Raw genomic sequence first — 20,282 nt, forward strand, 5'->3', positions numbered from 1 at the left:
GAAGAAACACTGAGATCACCCCAGAGCTGCAGTGGGCAGCACAGGAGTCCTAAGCCACAATCTACAGCCAGCACTCAAGGGGGAAAGAAACCCACACTTTCAGAGCATTGAGAGAGAACATGGCTGCAACTGTCAGGAAACATAGAGGAGCTACACAACTGAGCTAGAGTCTACCAACTGACCAGTCAGCCTAAGTGCCACCTGCTGGATCATTCCCCAAAGCTTCAATACCAAAAATACCTTGCTAACGTACCAGCCTCTGAAACCAGAGACAAGAAGTCAGTTTCAAGTGAAGACCCTGCACAAAGCCTCAGCCCAGTGAAAACATTTAGAACAGAAGTCTGTTGACAGTACTCAATCTACACTGCAGTTAAAGGAACACCCACATGCAGAGATTAGGAAAAAAAAAAAAAAAAAAACCTCAAAAGACCACAGTGTTTTATATGTTCTCCAACTGATTGCATCCATTCTCTAGGAGTTCTTAACCAGGCTGAACTAGCTGGAATGACAGAAGTAAAATTCAGAATATGAATAGAAACAAAGACCATTGAGATACACGAAGATGGCAAAACCCAATCCAGAAAAAAATAAGAATTTCAATAAAGCTATACAGGAGCTGAAGGATGAAATAGCCAGTATAAACGAAAACCTAACAGGTCTGACAGAGCTAGCTAACACAATACAAAAATTTCACAATGCAATCACAAGCATTAACAGCAGAATAAACCAAGCTGAGGAAAGAATCTCAGAACTTGAAGACTGGGTCTCAAAATAAGATAGTCAGGCAAAAATAAAAACAAAATAAAAAGAAATGAACAAAACCTCCAAGATGTATGGGATTACGTAAAGAGGCAAATTCTATGAATCACTGGCATCCCTGAAAGGGACAGGGAGAAAGCAAACAACTTGGAAAACATATTTCAGGATATCATTCATAAAAACTTCCCCAACCTTGCTAGAGAGGCCAAGAGTCAAATTCAGGAAATACAGAGAACTCCTGCAAGATTCTACACAAGATTATCCCAAGACACATAATCATCAGATTTTCCAAGGTCAAAATGCAAGAAAGAATGTTAAAGGCAACTAGAGAGAAAGAGCAAGTCACCTACAAGGGGACCCCATCAGGCTAACAGTGGGCCTCTCTGCTGAAACCCTATAAGCTAGAAGGGACTGGGGGCCTATATCCAACATTCTTTAAAATAAAAAAAAAAGTTTAACCAAGAATTTCATATCCATCTACACTAAGCTTCCTAAGTGAAGGAGAAATAAGATCCTTTTCAGATGAGCAAATATTGAGGGAATTCATTACCACTGGACCTGCTGTACAAGAGATCTTGAAAGGAGCACTAAATGTAGAAAAAAAAGACTGCTACCAGTGAGACAGGAAAATAGGGTTTGGAGGCAGAGAACATAAGGCTGATTCACACTTCAGCTATGATATGAAATATCCTCTCCATAGGGCATAGACCAAGTAAATGACTTTGTAATTTTACTTCATCTTCTCCATTTACATAGGGCATATCCCAAGTAGAGGGCGTTTAAACTCACAAAAACTGTAACAGGGCCTTTGTGCTCCCATGCTTGGGTCCACTCCCACACTGTGGAGTGTACTTTCATTTTTTATAAATCCCTTCATCTCTTCCTTGCTTTGTGTGTGTGTTTTGTGCAATTCTTTGTTCAAGACACCAAGAACCTGGAGACCCTCCACCATTAACACCAGCTAATACAAACACACACTTAAACACACAGACCAATGTCACTAGAAAGAAACCATACAAACAAGCCAGCATAATAACCAGCTAACAGCACAATGACAGGATCAAATCCACATATAAATACTAACCTTGAATATAAATAGGATAAATGCCCCACTTAAAAGGCACAGAGTGACAAACTGGATTCAAAAAAAAGCAAGACCCAATGGTATGCTGTCTTCAAGAGACCTATCTCACACATAATGAAACCTATAGGCTCAAAATAAAGGAATGAAGGAAAATCTACCAAGCACATGGAAAAAAGCAAAAAGCAGAGGTTGCAATTCTAATTTCAGACAAAAGAGATTTCAAACCAACAAAGATAAAAAAAGACCAGGACATTACATAATGGTAAAGGGTTCAATTCAACAAGAAGACCTAACTATCCTAAATATATATATGCGCCCAACACAGGAGCACCCAGTTTCATAAAGAAAGATCTTAGAGAATTACAAAGAGACACAGACTCCCACACAGTAGTAGTGGGAAACTTCAACACTCCACTGACAGTATTAGAGAGGTCATCAAGGCAGAAAATTAACATAGATATTCAGGACCTGAACTCAAAATTGGATCAAATGGATCTGATAAACCTTTACAGAACTCTCCACTCAAAACCAACAGAATTTACATTTTTCTCATTATCACATGACACATACTCTAAAATTGGCCACATAATTGAACATAAAACAATCTTCAACAAATGCAAAAGAACCGAAATCATACCAAACACACTCTTGAACCACAGCACAATAAAAACAGAAGTTAAGACTATGAAAATCACTCAAAACCATGCAATTACATGGTAATTAAATAACATGCTCCTGAATGACTTTTGGGTAAATAGTGAAATTAAGGCAGAAATCAAGAAGTCCTTTAAAAATAATGAGAACAAAGATACAACATACCAGTATCTCTGGGACACCGCTAAGGCAGTGTTAAGAGGGATATTCGTAGCACTAAATGCCCACATTGAAAAGTTAAAAATCTCTCATATTAACAACATAACTTAAAGAATTAGAGAAGCTAGAATAAATGAACCCCAAAGCTAAAAGAAGACAAGAAATAACCAAAATCAGAGCTGAACTGAAGGAGGTTGAGACACAAAAAACCATTCAAAAGATCAACGAATTCAGGAGTTTGTTTTATGAAAAAATTAATAAGATATATTAATTTCTTTCTAATAAAGAAAATATAGAAGATTCAAATAAACACAATTAGAAATGATGAAGGGAATGTTACTACTGACCCCACAGAAATAAAAACAACCATCAGAAATTACCATGAACACCTCTATGCACAAAAACTAGAAAACCTAGAACAGATAGATATATCTCTGGACACATACACCCTCCCAAGACTGAGCCAGGAAGAAATTGATGCCCTGAACAGACATATAATAAGCTCTGAAATCGAATCAGTAACAAATAGCCTACCAACCAAAAAAAAAGCCCAGGACCTAATGGATTCACAGCCGAATTCTATCATATGTACAAAGAAGAGCTGGTACCATTCCTCCCAAAAAGTTTAGAAGGGATTTCTTGCCAACTCCTTCTATGAGCCTAGCATCATCTTGATACCAAAACCTGACAGAGACACAACAGAAATAGTAAACTTCAGGCAATATCCTTGATAAACACTGATGCAAAAATCCTCAACAAAATACTAGCAAAAATTCAGCAGCACATCAAAAAGCTAATCCACCATGATTAAGTGGGCTTCATCCCCAGGATGCAAGGTTTGTTCAACATATATAAATCAAGAAATACGATTCATCATATAAAAGGAACTAAAGACAAAATAAACATGATTCAATAGATGCAGGAAAGACTTTTGATAAAATTCAACATCACTTCATGCTAAAAGCTCTCAATAAAGTAGGTATTGAAGGAATATACCTCAAAATAACATGAGCCATCTATGACAAATCCACAGTCAACCTTATACTAAAGGGGCAAAATCTGGAAGCATTCCCCTTGAAAACCAGCACAAGACAAGGATGCTGTCTCTCACCACTTCTATTCAACATAGTATTAGAAGTCTTAGCCAGAGCAATCAGGCAAGAGAAAGAAATAAAGGGACTCCAAATAGGAAAAGAGGCATCCAAATTTGCAGGACACATGATTCTATATCTAGAAAGCCCCACAGTCTCAGGCCAAAAGCTCCTTTAGCTGATAAACAACTTCAGCAAAGTTGCAGGATAGCACTCTTATACACCAACAACACCCAAACTGAGAGCCAAATCAGAAAGGCAATCTTATTCACAAATGCCACAAAAAGAACAAAGTACTTAGGAATACAGCTAACAAATGAGATGAAAGATCTCTACAACAAGAATTACAAAACACTGCTAGAAGAAATCAGAGAAGACACAAACAAATGGAAATACAGCCCATGCTCATGGACAGGAAGAACCAATATTGTTAAAATGGCCATTCTGCCCAAAGAAATTTACAGATTCAATAAAAACAACCATTATAAGTTATTCCTATCAAACTACCGATGACATTCTCACACAACTAGAAGAAACTATTTTAAAATTCATATGAAACCAAAAAGTAGCCCAAATAGCCAAGGCAACCCTAAGCAAAAAGAACAAAGCTGGAGGCATCACGTTTCCCAACTTCAAACTATGCTACAGGACTACAGTAGCTAAAACAGCCTGGTACTGGGACAAAAATAGACACAATGGAACAGAATAAAGAGCCCAGAAATAATGCCACAGAGCTACAACCATCTGATTTTCAACAAGGTCAACAACAACAAAAAAAGCAAGGAAAAAAGACTCCCTATTCAATAAATGGTGCTGGGATAACTGGCTAACCACACGCAGAAGATTGAAGCTGGACACCTTCGTTACATCATATACAAAAATCAGCTCAAGTTGGACTAAAGATTTAAATGTAAAACCCAAAACTATAAAAACCCTGGAAGACAACCTAGGCAATACCATCCTGGACATAGGAATAGACAAAGATTTCATGACAAAGACATCAAAAGCAATCACAACAAAAGCAAAAATTGAGAAGTGTTGCCTAATTAAACTTAAGAGCTTCTACACAGTAAAAGAAACCACAAAGTAAACATACAACCTACAGAATGGGAGAAAATATTTGCAAACTATGCATCCAACAGAGGTCTAATATCCAGCACCTATAAGGAACTTAAACAAATTTACAAGAGAAAAACAAAAAAAAAGTTAAAAAGTGGGCAAAGGACATGAACAGACACTTCTCAAAAGAAGATACACATGCAGCCCAGAAGCATACAAAAAAAAAGCTCAATATCACTGATCACTAGAGGAATGAAAGTCAAAACCACAATGAGATGCCATCTCACACCAGTCAGAATGGCTGCTATTAAAAAGTCAAATAATAGCATGCTGACAAGGTTGCAGAGGAAAGGGAACACTTACATACTGTTGGTGGGAGTGTAAATTAGTTTAACCATTGTGGAAAGCAGTATGCTGATTCCTCAAAGAGCTAAAAGCAGAATTACCATTTGACCCAGCAATCCGATTACTGAGTATATACCCAGAAGAATATAAATAATCCTACCATAAAGACACATGCATGTGAATGTTTATTGCAGCACTGTTCACAATAGCAAAGACATGAAATCAATCTAAATGCCATCAGTGACAGATTGGATAAAGAAAATGTGGTACATATGCACCATGGAATACTATGCAGCCATTAAAAAAGAAAAAATTCATGTCCTTTGCAGGAACATGGATGGAGCTGGGGGCTATTATCCTTAGCAAACCAATTCAGCAACAGAAAACCAAATACTGCATGTTCTCACTTATAAGTGGGAGCTAAATGATAAGAACTTATGAACACAAAGAAGGAAACAACGGACCCTGCTGTCTACTTGAGGGTGGGGGGTGGGAGGATGGAGAGAAGCAGAAAAGATAACTATTGGGTACTGGACTTAATACCTGGGTAATGAAATAATCTGTACAATAAACCCCTGTGACATGAGTTTACCTATGTGACAAACTTTCACATGTACCCCCAAACCTAAAATAAAAGTTAAAAAAAAAGAACAGCCAAAAGTATGTAATCAAGTTATATTGGTTAAGCATGTCATAATTGACTGGCTTAACCACACACTTTTTATAGACCTCTAAGATAAAATATTTTAGCATGAGGTCATAACAACAGTTAGAACTGGAGGAGAAAAAATTATAGGAGCTGACTAAAAACCTAAAGCAGAGTTATTATCTCAAGTCTTCTCAAAGGGAGTGAGTCACAATAACAGCTGAATATCTATGATATGAATCTGAGAAGTTTTAAAAGAAACCAGTTATAGCATTAAAAGAAACCAGTTATAGCATTAAAAGAAAAATTTCCTGTAACACAAATCAATATCTTAAGAAAACCCAGTTCCAATATGGAGATTATTTTCTAGAAAGTCTATATCACAAAGAATTTTTCTTCAATCACAGCCAGCTTAATAATATACAAAATCCCCCTGACAACTTTCGCTTTACAAACCCCATCACTCTTTTGCAATGCTTGGACTCTCTGACCTATCCTATGCCACCTCTCTTCCAAATAACCTGTCACTTTATTCTAGGAAAAGAATCTACCACACAAAATCCCTCCTCATACAAAATCACTCTTTCTTTATATCCCTCCCCACACAAAAAAAATGTATCTTCTATCCATAACTCTCCTCATATCTTTCTTTTTATTCACTTGTTCCTTCATGTGTTGAACCAGCCTTTTAATAAGTTCCAGATCGGAAAAAAAAAAAAATTCTTTTTTCCAATTAAAAATATGTTTCCCCTGGCACATTTCATACAAACTTAGGAGGCAGAAAATTCTGAACTACCTACCAGATATTGGGATTTTATAGATGAGAACCATTCTATAATTTTTAAGAATTTAAACCATACAAAAACCTACCCATTCAAAGCTTTTAAAAATATTCTAAAGCCTAAAAACATCGGTGGTTTACCTAGGTAAAAATCTTGAAGTTAAATTTTAGAAGACACAACATTCTCTTCCAACTATCAAGTTTAGCCTATTCTTGTTTAATTCATGAGCACTCTTTTATTTATAAGCCAATTTGATAGCATGCTGGACACAACACACATCACACAAATGAAGTGACCTATATACAAGACAGCTGGATCCAAGTTATTTACAAAATTGGAACGTATCCACCTAACCAAATTGTGTTTGCCCCAATAGATATGGAAGACAGGCTGAGGCAGGGAAGGGGACGCTATAGAAGGGAATGGATGAACCACATTGCTCCAGAGGAGACCTCAGAGTCCCCAGTCCACCAGAAAACTTACCCAGATGTGGAGACACCAAAGAATAATGTTCAGATGCCTGCTTCACTGCCACTGTGGGAAGCTGCCCATCAGAAGAAGGGTCCAGGACCCCCAGTAATTTTACTTAAGCAAGGCAGCTTGCTGCAACTAGTGCAAGAAAGCTAGTTCTAGTATCAGAAAGCCTATGAGTCTCCTTCCCACAGCAATTATTACCCAGAATTTTTAGAACATGGAGGAAGCCCTGGGTTTCATTTCTGGCTGGACAGATTGATGAGGAGTCTTTTTTTCCATGCACCAGGGACAGTTAGAACATTCTCATGGCCAATGGCCCTCATTCCTGCAGAAGGCACAGTGATTTTGGCTCAGGGGCTGGCAAGTCAAGGGCTGTCATCTGGGCATCCCAGATGCTGATCTCATGACACTTTCTTGGGATGGGTAATTCTGAGTTGACAGGAGGCCTAAGACAACGGCTAACAATTACACTTTTTGACTATTTATTTTGGTTCTCTCTCTCTCTCTTTTGCCCTGTGCCTATTGTTGTAAACCTTAAAGGTCATGTTTAAGAGCTGGCTCGTAGGGGTTTAAAGTTCCACTGCTGCTTTTTGTAGCTTCCTCCTAATGTCAGGGGCATATTGAGTAATAATATTCATACCCAGGAGAGTTTGCCTTTCTGGGGAGTCTGGTCTGCATTAGTATATGTCTTAAGTGCCTCAACCAAACAAACTGAAACAGAGTGGCTGTTTTGTCTTTTCCCCCGAGTTACTTTTCTAACCATGTCATAATTGACTGGCTTAACCACACACTTCTTCCTCCACTTCTCCATGGCACAGCAAGTAGATGATAATACTTTCAAGTCATGCCAAGTTAAATCAAAGAACATGATCAACTTAACAAATTCCTGGATTCTCTGAAAACTAGCCAAATTTCTCCTTGCATAAAGCCAAAACAGACATAGAAAATGGCACATGTACCCTAAGAATTCCCCTATTTCCAACAACTATTTCCCACAATGGACACAGGTTTGACTTTAGGGGCTGATATGTATTTCTTTGAAGAAGTTTATTAGGTAAATCAGTGTTATTTTTTCTTCATTATTCAAATGCAAAGCTAATTATATTAATAATCTCTCAAAGTAGAGTCCAATATTTTGAGAGAAACGCACAAAATGAGGAGCAGAATGCTGAGAGAGAATGCACAATGCTGAGAGAAATGCTGAGAGAGAATGCAAATGAGAGAAATGCACAAAATAAGGAGTCAGAACATTTTTTAGAGTTTAAACTCTGCTATTTCATGCCTATATAAGCTTGGAACTTATTGACCTTACTGAGCTTCTATTACTTCCTTTGCAAAATCAGGAAGCTAGATTAGCCATCCAGTCCAGATGTAGCATCTGATGATTCTTATATAAGAGATAGTCATTTGTTTAATTCCTTTAACGAACAATGAGCACTTGCTGAATGCCAGGCACCAACACTTTCTGCTCTTAGAGGAGAGCCAGTGTTGCTGCAGGAGCAGGGGCCACCAGACTTCTGATTCAGGAAATGTCTAAGGCCTCTAGCTCACCGTTTGCACTGCTGTTTTAGTAACCTTCCTCTGTCATTTTAAAAGTGCTGATTCTTACCAGTGAATTTATAAGAGCTTTGTATAAAAAGATTTTGAAAACTTTGCAGGATCCTGGACTTAATTGAAGACACTGAGGTGTCTGAACTACAGGGGCTGTGTCTTGAATATGCATATGGTAGGAGTTAATCAATATTAAATGAATGAATGACCTTGGAACTTACTGATTATCAGTGGAATAACGGTTTCACCTTTGATTAAATTCCTGAAAATTGAAGCATCTTCTTCATGTTTGGCAATATCACCTATGCTCTATAAAAATTTGAGAAATAATAATATTAACATACTTGTATAATATGTATAGTTTGTATCTCTCTTTCATTTACATTGTCTTATTTGCTCCTCACTAAAACAATGTGAAGTTGGTAAGGCAATTATTATTATATTCTTTCATTTTTTTAGGAGAAAACTAAGGTTCTTAGAGTCTTAATTAGCTGCCCAAGACTCTGCAGCAGTAAGTAGCAAGAGAGTATAAAAGCACAATTATTTATCCTTTCCTACCACATGATTATGCTTCTATCAAAGTTTCAGTCTGTCACTAAATAAGATAATGTATACAGATTGCAAAGCACAACAGGGAATGCACCATACAATTTATTTCTACCCCTCTCCTTCTCTGCTTATCATGTGGTAAGGCAGAAAAGGTGCCTCGTTGAGTGGCGTGATTTGTTTTTCCATGAACATTGGTTGAAAGCCTACCAAAGGCCAAGCACTGTGCCAGGCTTGGAGATACAAATGTAGTAAGACACAATCTTTGCCTTCAAGTTGCTTATTCTATAGTACAGAAGACAGACTAGTAAAGAGGAAATACTTTGAAAAATGTAATGCCTACTAGACAAAGTACCTCCTGAGAACTAACAAGAGATACCAATCCAGTTTTAAGACAGCCTCAAAAACTAACCAAGGAAGTAACCGTTCAGGCTGAAACTTGGTTTAGCAAGGCTATGGCCATTTAAAATGTGTCCACAAATTTCTTGAAATTCCTTTAAAGAGGTGAAGCTTAATTTGCTTCCTTTTGGGTGTAGGCTGGACTTAATAAATAAGATATAGCCAAAGTGATGGTATTTTACATCCAAGACTAGGTCATAAAAAATGTGTTGTTTCTGCCTTGCTCTTTCTTTGGTCACTTCCTTTGGAAAACATCAACTGTCATGTTGTCAAGACAGACAGACATATGAAAAGGCCCACATGATGATAAGCCAAGGCCTTTGTCAATAGGTGTCGAGGAACTGAGACCCGCTGCCTATAGCCGTAGAAGTGAGCCATCTTGGAAGTAGAATCCCCATCTCCAGGCAAGCCTTCAGATGACAGCAGCCCTAGCCTATGGCTTGATTGTAACCACATGAGAGAACCTGAGCCAGATCTCTCAGCTAAGCTGCTTCCAGATTTCTGGTCCACAAAAATTGTGAAATGATAAATATTTGTTTTTTTCAAGCTGCCAAGTTTTATTAACTTGTTATTCAGCATAGATAACTGGAGAATACATGGAGAATGGAAGAAGTGGTTGTGAAAACATTCTAGAGATGTAAAAGGAAAAAGAGTCAAATTAAAATGCTAGGGGGAAGAATCATAGTAATGGAGATGAAGAATACCTTTAACTTGTCTATCAGTAGACTTGAGACAGTCAAGGAAAGAATAAGTGACCTGAAGAAAGGTCCAGAGAAATAATCCAAACTAAAACTTGGGTAGTGGGTGGGGGAGACATCATTGAAGAAATATTTGAAGAGATTGGCTAAAAAGTCTCCAAAAATACTAAAAACATAAAATCACAGGTCCTAGAGGCTCAGAGAAGCTCAAACAGGACAAAATAGCCAGGTGTGTGGCTCACACCTGTAATCCCAACTCAGAAGACTGAGGTGGAAGAACTGTTTGAGGCTAGGAGTTCCAGACCAGCCTGGGATGTAAAATGAGATTCCATCTCCAAAAATGAAAATACAAAAATTAGCCAGGCATGGTGGTGCACACCTGTGGTCCTGGCTACTTGAGAGGCTGAAGTGGGAGGATCAATTAAGCCCAGAAGTTCGAGGCTGCAGTGAGGTATGATCCCACCACTATACTCCAGCATCTGCAACAGAGTGAAACCCTATTTTTCCAAAATAATAATAATGATAATAAATATCTAGAAACATGATATTCAAAATGCTGACCACAAAAGATAAAAAAAAATCTCAAAGTCATCCAGAGAAAAAGTCACATTACATAGAAAAAAACCACAGAGAACAAATACAGCAGACTTCTTGCCAGAAATTGTGCATGCTAGAAAAAATAGAGTGACATTTTCAAAGTGCCGAAAGAAAAATACTATTGACACTATACATAATAAAGATATCATTTAAAACTGAGGGATAAATACTTTTTCCAACAAAGAAAAACTAGGAGCATTCTTTAACAGCAGATATGAACTATAAGAAATGTCAAAGGACATTCTTTAGGAAAAAAGATTATGACATCACACAGAAACTTGAATATACATAAAGAAATGAGGATTCCTAGAAACGGTTAAAAAAAAAAGAATTATTTTTCTTATTTTTAATATCTCTAAAAAATCATTTTCTACTTTTTTTTTTTTTTTGAGACGGAGTCTCTCTGTCGCCCAGGCCGGAGTGCAGTGGCGTGATCTCGGCTCACTGCAGGCTCTGCTCCCTAGGGTTCACACCATTCTCCTGCCTCGGCCTCCCGAGTAGCTGGGACTACAGGCGCCCGCCACCTCGCCCGGCTAATTTTTTGTATTTTTAGTGGAGAGGGGGTTTCACCGTGTTAGCCAGGATGGTCTTGATCTCCTGACCTCGTGATCTGCCCGCCTCAGCCTCCCAAAGTGCTGGGATTACAGGCGTGAGCTACCGTACCCGGCCCATTTTCTACTCTTAAAATAGGCAATGATTTATGGGTTGGGCACAGAAGTGAAACTAAAACATAAAACAATAGCCAAAAAACATAGACTAGAGATATTGTGAGTACACAGTCATAAATTGCCATACCATGTTTGAAGTGGAATAATACTATTTGAAGATAGGCTTTGATTAATTAAAGATGTATATTGCAAGCCCAAGGTCAAGAATTAAAATAAATTAAAATGAGGGTAGAAATAATAAGCCAATAATAGAGATAAAATATAATAAAAAATACTCGTTAAGATGTAATCTAAAACAGAAGGAAAAAAACAGAAAAAGAAAAACTACCAACATGATAGATATTAACCAAACCATAAAAATACTTACTGTCTATGTATATTATCAAAACACAAAAATTAAAGCCATACTTCATCAGATCATATTAAAATGAATAACCATAATCATGTCTATAAGAAACATACTTTTAAATATAAACATTTAGATTGGTTTACAAGTAAAAATGTATTAAAAGACAAAGCATGCATACATTAATTAAGAGACATAGCATGCATACATTAATTAAAAGAAAAGAGTAACTATGTTAATACCTAATAATTCAAAATTCAAAACAAAGAATAGTACTAGAGATAAAGAAGGGTGTTACCTATTGATAAAGGGCTCAATTCACCAAAAAGACATGCTTATGTACCTAACAGTAGGGCTTCAAAATACATGATGCAGACTAAAAGAAGGGAAGGAGAAATAGGTAAGTCTACACTTAAAGTTGAGGACTTCAGCATTTTTCTCTAAATAAATTGATAAAACAGAAAGATGCAAAAATCAGAAAGGATATGGAACATCTGAATAACACTAAAAACTACTCTGACTTAACTGCCACCCAAAAGCATCAGAGTACACATTCTTTGCAAGTACACATAGACTATTCACCATGGTAGATCATATTTTGGGGGAAAAAAATCAAAGCTTAACAAAATAGAAGGATTTAAATCTTATAAAATATGACCTATGATCATAATGGAATTAAACTAGAAATCAATAAAAGAAAGATAGCTGGAAAACTTTCAGATAATTATAAATTAAATAACACTCTTTTAAATAAGACACACCATGTTTCAAGGAGGAATTAGAAAGAAAACTAGAAAACATTTTGAAACAAATGAGAATAAAACTCAGTAATAACAATCTATGAGAGACGGCCAAAGTAGTACTGGAGGCAGTTATAGCATTCAATTCTGAAATTAAAAATAGGAAGGGTCTCATCTCAATGATATGTGCTTCCACTAAGAAACCATAAAAGGAGTTAATATAAACCCAAAGTAAACAGAAGAAAATAAGCAATGAAGAGCAAAAGTGAATAAAACTGAAAATGAAAACAATGAAGAAAATTAAAGTAACCAGACTCTGATTCCTAAAAAAGTGAATAAATTAATATACATCTAACCAGACCAACAAAGAAAAATATAAAACGTAAATCTTACTTGCATTTGATGCCTTCTATTTTTGTTTAATTTGACTTGAGTTGTTTCCCATTCCTTGTAACCAAATATCCGTAAGGCTAGACACATAAGACAACCAACTCTGGAAAGACAGAATCCCACAGGAACGTCAGATCTCATGCTTAGTTGAAATGATGCAGCAAGAATACATATTCAGTTAATTTATCTCATTTAAAACAATATTTATCCTCACTGGGAAAATGTGCATAGAAGAATATACTTCTTAATGACTTTATATTACATTTTAAATCAATCTTGCTTAAGGTAATGTTACTAGAGATTTGATTCTATTAATGTCATTCGAATTCATTTTCATTTTCACTGAGGATTTTTATTCCTCTCCATGTATAACTCTTGATAATAATTGAAATGGAAGAAGCCATTATCTTTATTTTATAAACTCTTTAAATGAAATTATTTTTATACAAAATATATATTTATTTAATTTGGAGTATTACAATCTTTTAAATTATTTAACTGTTTAAGGAGAGACATGCCCAGGGACATGAAAATAAAATGAGTCTGTTGTTTTGAAACATGACAGAGAAAACTAAAATAATTCTAATACTAATCAGGCATCAAGGTGTGGCAGTCATTGTACCATGTCTTAGCAAGGCATATGAACAAGTTTAAAAAACAGTTTCTTCAAATCTAGAGATTCCAGTGCAATTAAGAAGACAAAAATGTTTCATGCATGAAAAACCAGAGTGTAAGACAGAAAAAATTTTTTCAGAGAACAGAGACAATTTTAGTAGTGTTTTTTGGAGAAAAAAAAAAGCATAGAGAAAAACTTGCTTGCAGAGAATGAGAATCAATATTCAAGAGAAATGACAGAAACTTCTCCAAATTTATAGTAGACATAAATTCTCAGGTTGAAAATGCACATTAGATCAGGCAGGATAAATAAAATGAAATCCAGACTGAGACACAGTGTAGTGAAACTGAAAAACATTAAAGAAAAAAACAGACATCATCCACAAATGAGCAATAACTAAAACTGATAGCCAACTTTACAACAGCTACAGAAGAAGACAAAAGATAATGTTAAATATGTAATAAGTAGAATGTTAGATACAGCTTAATGTGAACTTTTTTCATATTAGAAAATCCAGGGTTCCACAATGGCTAACATTGGTTAATTCCTCAACAAAGCCATAATGTCTCAGGGTCTTAGTTTTCCTACTCTTTCATTTTCATGTTTGGATTTCATGCCTGGAAAATGGGTTACTGCAGTTTCCAAGATCTATTTCATGATTTGTATCTCATGTCTGAAAAATGGTTATTGCAGCTCCAGACATCTAATCAATGTTCAAGGCAGGAAGAAGAAGGAAGGGGAATGTCTGTCTAATTTTAAAAGAAAACCTTTCCCATAAATGCCCCTTCAAAGAATTCTACTTATATAGAATGTAGAGTAAATAGGATTACTACAATAACCCTTCTTATTTAAAAAAAAAAGAATTAAGAAAACCAATCGTCTACAGTGCATATTAAGTCCCAAGGTACAATAATCATAAGGATTCTTTATCCAAGCAGAGGAAATACTTCCACTTTAGTCAACTTGATATATGCATAGGGTGATGCTTTCTGCCAAGACTCTGTCTTCCTCACTTCTCTCTGGTTTTGTACTCTGGGAGATTCTTCTGTGTCTATTTGATCACAGCTGAGATGAATGTTAAAGAGGATGTATTAATACCTAGGTGTTGCATGGTTTTCCAATAAACTTGATGTTGATGTGAGTTTGGAGGTGGGCCAAGGGGATTGTTTTAGAAGTTAAACAGTCACAGGCTGTGTCTAGATGGGCATATTATTTTTGACATAGAGAAATTTCTATTGGTTTCTAGTCATGTCAGTGAGCAAGTAACGACAGCCAAAGATCTTATCTAGAGATGTACAGTCTTCAGAGCAGTGCTACTCAGTGTGGCCCAAGGACCAGTGACAGCCAGTGAACAGTTTTTTAATTGTTCCATGACAAGAACAGAAATAGATAATAAAATTGAGAAATTGTTATAGCATTTTGAAAGAGTAAATTCTATCTGTTACATATGATAATTAAAAATGGGTTTATTTTTATGTCTTTATTTTTCTTTTATATGTCATTTTCATAGTAATTTATTTTCATTGTATTTTACAAAGAATTGGTCTGCAATGAAGCGGTGGGGGAGATGAGTCCTTCACACAGATAGTTTGAGAAGCACTCTTTTAGACTAAAACTTTTAGTCATTAGTATTTACTTGTGGGCCTCTTTGCCCCATTTGCTTCATCTTTTTTTTTTTTTTTTTTTTTTTTTGAGATGGAGTCTCACTTTGTCGCCCAGGCTGGAGTGCAGCAGCGCAATCTAGGCTCACTGCAAGCTCCACCTCCCAGGTTCACGCCATTCTCCTGCCTCAGCCTCCTGAGTAGCTGGGACTACAGGCACCCGCCACCATGCCTAGGTAATTTTGTTTTTTGTGTGTGTGTGTATTTTTAGTAGAGACGGGGTTTTACTGTGTTAGCCAGGATGGTCTCGATCTCCTGACCTCGTGATCCGCCCGCCTCGGCCTCCCAAAGTGCTGGCATTTGCTTCATCTTAATGGTTGCTCCTTTGAGTAAATTTGAAAAAATAGCCTCAGGAGGAAATAAACTACCTCTTAAACCAGTTTTTTCTGAGGTTCACTTCTATGACTAAGAGAGAACATTTAAATAAGATTTCTTGGAAAGAGCTAGCACTTCAATATTCTCAGCTTCAAGGCTGTATCTTAAATTGTCCTGGCTTCAAGTTGGATTCTGAAATAAGTCAACATTTCCATTTCATCAAGGCTCCAAATTATGAGGTTCAATTCATTTAAATTTCAGGCCTACTGGCAGAGAGCACCTCTCTTAGCAAAACTGTATATGGAGTAGACAGAATGCAAAAAAATGCATCTCATATATTCGTTTATTTCTTTATTATAAGGTTAATGAAATATTTGGTTTGAGCCTATGGAGCTAGTCAGCTGGAAGTTCTAGGACCCAGCTGCATGATACAGATCTGTCTCAGTCCTGGAGATGATCTGGTGTCTTGGTTCAGTGGCCAGTTGTGATTTCTACAACAGCAGTGGTCTGGTAAGAGTAGGCTTGGAGAATACTAAGATGTGGGGATCCACTTTCCACCTCTCTGTTTCCCAAAGAAGAGCTATTCACTAATATTCCATTTTTCCTTGCCCTCTTTTCTATGCCACTCATTCCTTAATGAAGACAAGTACTTTGTTCCACCATCGTTTGAAAACATTTGTGAAAGACAGAAGCCAATTGCCAAAAGTCTTATTTCTGAATTTGTGTCATGTGATGTATAAATCATGATATATGCATCACACGCAGGGTGGATTTAACCCAGTAATACAAGAATGGTTTAATATTGGGGAGAAAACCTGGTAACATACTTATTACATTAACAGTTTAAAATAAAATAAAACACGTGATGTAAAATGCCAAAGGCCTTCAATAAAATTAAATACTTACTCATGATAAAACTCATGTTAAACTTGGAATAGAAGTATCTTTCATTACCTGAGAAAAAGAATTCCAAAAATACAGAACAAACATCGTATTTTATTTTAAAATTTGAAAGAATACTCCTTAGTAATAGCAGCAACATAAGAGTGGTATTTGTCCCACCACTATTAAAGATTGAATAGAATCTAAGAAAATACCTGTAATTTATTAATGGAGAAAGTTATAAAGCTTTTATGGAGTATATAAAAGTCACCATAAATAAATGGTGATCTATATGCATAGGTACAAAAAATTGATATGTTAAAAAAGTCAAATCTTTCTAAAATCACAATATTTTTAGCAAAATTATCATGCTGATAATAAAATGATAAGATGAGAGAAAGCCAAAAACAGACAAAAAATTTTGAACAAGACAATGAACAGGGAGGAGGTAGCAGAATTATAAAATATCAAGAAATATAATTACTATGGTAATTGCACCATAATTATAATTACTTGGTATAATTACCATAATTATACCAAGTTGCCTTGGTAAAAGGATAGAAATACAGAATAGAGATACTCAAACAGAATCAAGTTTCTATGAACACTTGTAAGAGATACAAGATTACAGTTAAGAGGAGGGAAAGATGCATATATGTGGGGGGAAATGTCATAAATGGGAAAAATAAGGTCAAAGCATTACTTAATATCTTACTTGAAAATAAAAGTCAGCTGGAATAAATAATTACATACAGAAAGGCAAATCTTTAAAATTATTAGGAAGAAATGTAGGGAAGAGTTCAAAGAAAGATTTTAGAATGCAGCACAGTTTTTGACTTTTCCAATTTCCCCTACAAAGCAGGCAATGCAACTGGAATACAAAACATGCTGCCAAAATCTACAACAAAAGTGAACAACAAAGTATCTCCATGAACTCTAAAATGTGAGAAATTGAGGTCAAATTAACTAGAATAAATTTCACATAGTAGTGGTAACTGTGAAGGGTGAAGCAGGGAGTAGGTAAAAGGATTACTGATAGCTGGGAAAGCTGCAGGACCCTAAAATTGAATTGCTCAAGGACTTAAAATGGAGACATCTATTTTGGAAAGTTCAGTGAGCCATTCTTAAAACAGCACCAAAACTGGAACTGGTTTCATGGGCTGTAATTTGCAAGTGCAAAAGTACAGCAAAAGTCAGATGGTGCAAGTCAGTTTGTATCATATGAAAACTTGAAATATAATAGTTCCTTTTTAGGTCAAAGACCAGAATTGAGAAGAATCTACTATGAGTAGAATTTAAATTTAGCAGGATAGAGACATGTAGGACCAAAGAAAAGATCCAGATAAAAGTAGGGGAAGAGAACAGAGAAAGCAGGTCACAGAAAGAAGGAGATATATATAATTTTTATTTTTTTTTTGAGACAGAGTCTCACTCTGTCGCCCAGGCTGGAGTGCAGTGGCACGAGGAGATCATATATCTAACCACTTCTCAACAATAAGAAAAGAGACCTCTACATCTGTGAAGCAATGTGAACCCCAGATATTTGAGACAGGTCTCGGTTAATTTAGAAAGTTTATTTTGCTAAGGTTGAGAATGCGCACCCACAGCCTTAGGAGGTCTTGACAACATGTGCCCAAGGTTGTCAGAGCACAGCTTGGTTTCATACATTTTAGGGATACATGAGACATTAATCAACATATATAAAATGAACATTGGTTTGGTCCAAAAGGTGGGACAACTCCAAGTGGGGAGGGGGCTTCCAGGTCATAGATAGATAAGAGACAAATGGTTGTATTCTTTTGAATTTCTGATTAGCCTCTCCAAAGGAGGCAATCACATGCGCATTTATCTCAGTGAGCAGAGGGGTGACTTTGAATAGAATGGGGGGCAAGTTTGCCTTAAGGGATTCCAAGCTTGACTTTTCTTTTTAGTCTAGTGATTTGGGGGCCCCAGTATTTTATTTCATTTCACAGCAGGAATGCTCTGAAGGCCTACACTCCTCTTCTGAAACTGTGAAAAACCCATCTCACTGAAACAAGAACAAAAGACTGTGGTCAATACACATACAAAGTTGTTGTAAGATAAAAGAAAATAATGGGAGGAGACAAGATAGCCTACCAGATGCAGATGGGAAGCACTTCCCCGACTGAGAGATACCAAAATATCAAGTAAACTATCACACTTCAAACAGATCTTTTGAGAAAAAAAATATACTGAAAGTCTACTGTGGTAGAACAGGGCAAAAGCCTGGAACCCTGCACAGAGTTGCTGAGTGCGGGCGCAGCTCCTGGCCTTGAAGGGAACCTAAGGAAGGGATGAGAAAAGAAACTGCAGGGAAACACGCTCCTGCCGTGGACCTCTGGGATCCTAGCTACAAGAGATCCCATGACCCCATAGACATCTGAATTTGCAAGAGAAACTGCCTGAAGAGTAGGCAAACCCAAAGCTCAAGCCTGCTTGGAGCTCAGAAGGTTTTGCATGCAGGGAAGCTACAGCAAAATGCGACCATAGATGCCTATTCCCCAAGGCTTTCCATCTTGCTCCCAGTTGCTCTAGCTCCTGCTGACGGCCAGGCTGGGAGAGAGAAGGGTGGTCTTTCCTGATGGACTTGGGCATGTCTGATCTGCACACCCCGCTGTCTGCTGGCCCCTCCCAAGACCCCTGCCTGGCCACTCCCATGAGAGCATGCACACAGCACAGCCTCCACTGCCCCATCTGGCTACTTTGCCAGTGGCCTGGGACACTATGGTCACCTCAGCACAGCCAGGGCTCAACTCTGAGGGGCCAGAGGACAAAGCCAATCCCAACCTCCCAGGGTTCAAGCACACAGCTCAGGAATATCAAGCTGAGATCTGTAGCCAGAGCATGAGTTGGATAGGAGCCCCCACTCTCTGAACACTGAGTAGGGTGAGATGTGGGTTTCAGGGATGCCACAGGAGCTGCGAGTACCTCCCTCCACAAGACTGGTCCAGGAAGGGTGTAGCCTGTTTGCCAGCTGCAGCTTCTACTTGAGGGAGCCCCATGGCCAACAGTAACTAACAGTCCAGTGACCTGGGTGCAGAGAGGTTGAGACAAAATTAACTGGCTTGGAAACTGGGATGGGGGGGGCAAGAAGACTGACTAGATGCAGACAAGTGGAGTGGCTCCCACAGAGGGATTGAGAATACTGGCGTGCTTTTAACAGATCTTCAGAGGGAAGGCGCTGAGAGTGGAGAGAGGGAAGACACAGAAGTTGATCTAAAGGGTAAAAAACTGAGAACCTTGAAAGGGCTACTGCACACTGGGGCTCATTATTGAACCACAACAGCTCTGGGGGAATGGGTTAGTTGAACTGGCAAGGAGCAACCCACTCTTGTCATGGGCCTCTGGATTCCTGGCAGGAGGGAACCCTTCGACCATCATGGACAATTGAGGTGGCAGGAGGAGCTGCTTAGAGAAGTGGTGGGGCAGCAGGCGAGCTGATGTGAAGCGCAGAGTGGCTGCGGTGTGGTGGTGGGAGTGGCTGTAGTGGAGAAGGGCCAGGGAAGAACATCCCCCTAGGCTCAACTTGCTGCCATAGGAGACTTTAGCCCTAAGGGAACTGACAGACTTGACCTCTGAAGGGTGGTGGAGCACCTCAGATGGGGCTGGTTCAACCTGAGCACTCCTTGGTCTGCTGACCTCTCTAGGGGCCCCAGCCTGGCCATGACTTCTTATAGGGCAGTCTTGGGTTCCCTGAGAATCCACACCATGGCTTCTGTGCCAGCAGACCATCCCTGAGCAGTGAAGAGCTCCAGAGAGGCAGCTTCTAAGGCTGCATACCAACCCACATGCTCCCTCC

General features: G+C 37.8%; 1 protein-coding gene across 5 annotated transcripts in view; it reads right to left on the minus strand.

The window, feature by feature from the left end:
* LOC107967080 (embryonic stem cell-related gene protein-like) overlaps window positions 1-20,282 on the minus strand; it is a 199,325-nt gene that overhangs the window by 14,893 nt on the left and 164,150 nt on the right. For 3 of the 5 annotated variants that reach the window (XR_010153501.1, XR_010153502.1, XM_063800408.1), the window contains 2 exons: window positions 12,992-13,091; window positions 8,826-8,913 (listed from right to left, as the gene is read on the minus strand). Coding sequence is in view for 3 of the 5 variants with exons in the window: in XM_063800408.1 (XP_063656478.1) it covers window positions 8,826-8,913; window positions 12,992-13,091 (188 nt within the window). In the remaining 2 variants the exon portion in view is untranslated. The remainder of the gene's footprint in view (window positions 1-8,825; window positions 8,914-12,991; window positions 13,092-20,282) is intronic. The other 2 variants (XM_063800410.1, XM_063800411.1) reach the window with 1 other exon arrangement.

This window comes from Pan troglodytes, chromosome 1, assembly GCF_028858775.2.
Source record: "Pan troglodytes isolate AG18354 chromosome 1, NHGRI_mPanTro3-v2.0_pri, whole genome shotgun sequence".
NCBI classification, from domain to species: Eukaryota; Metazoa; Chordata; class Mammalia; order Primates; family Hominidae; genus Pan; species Pan troglodytes.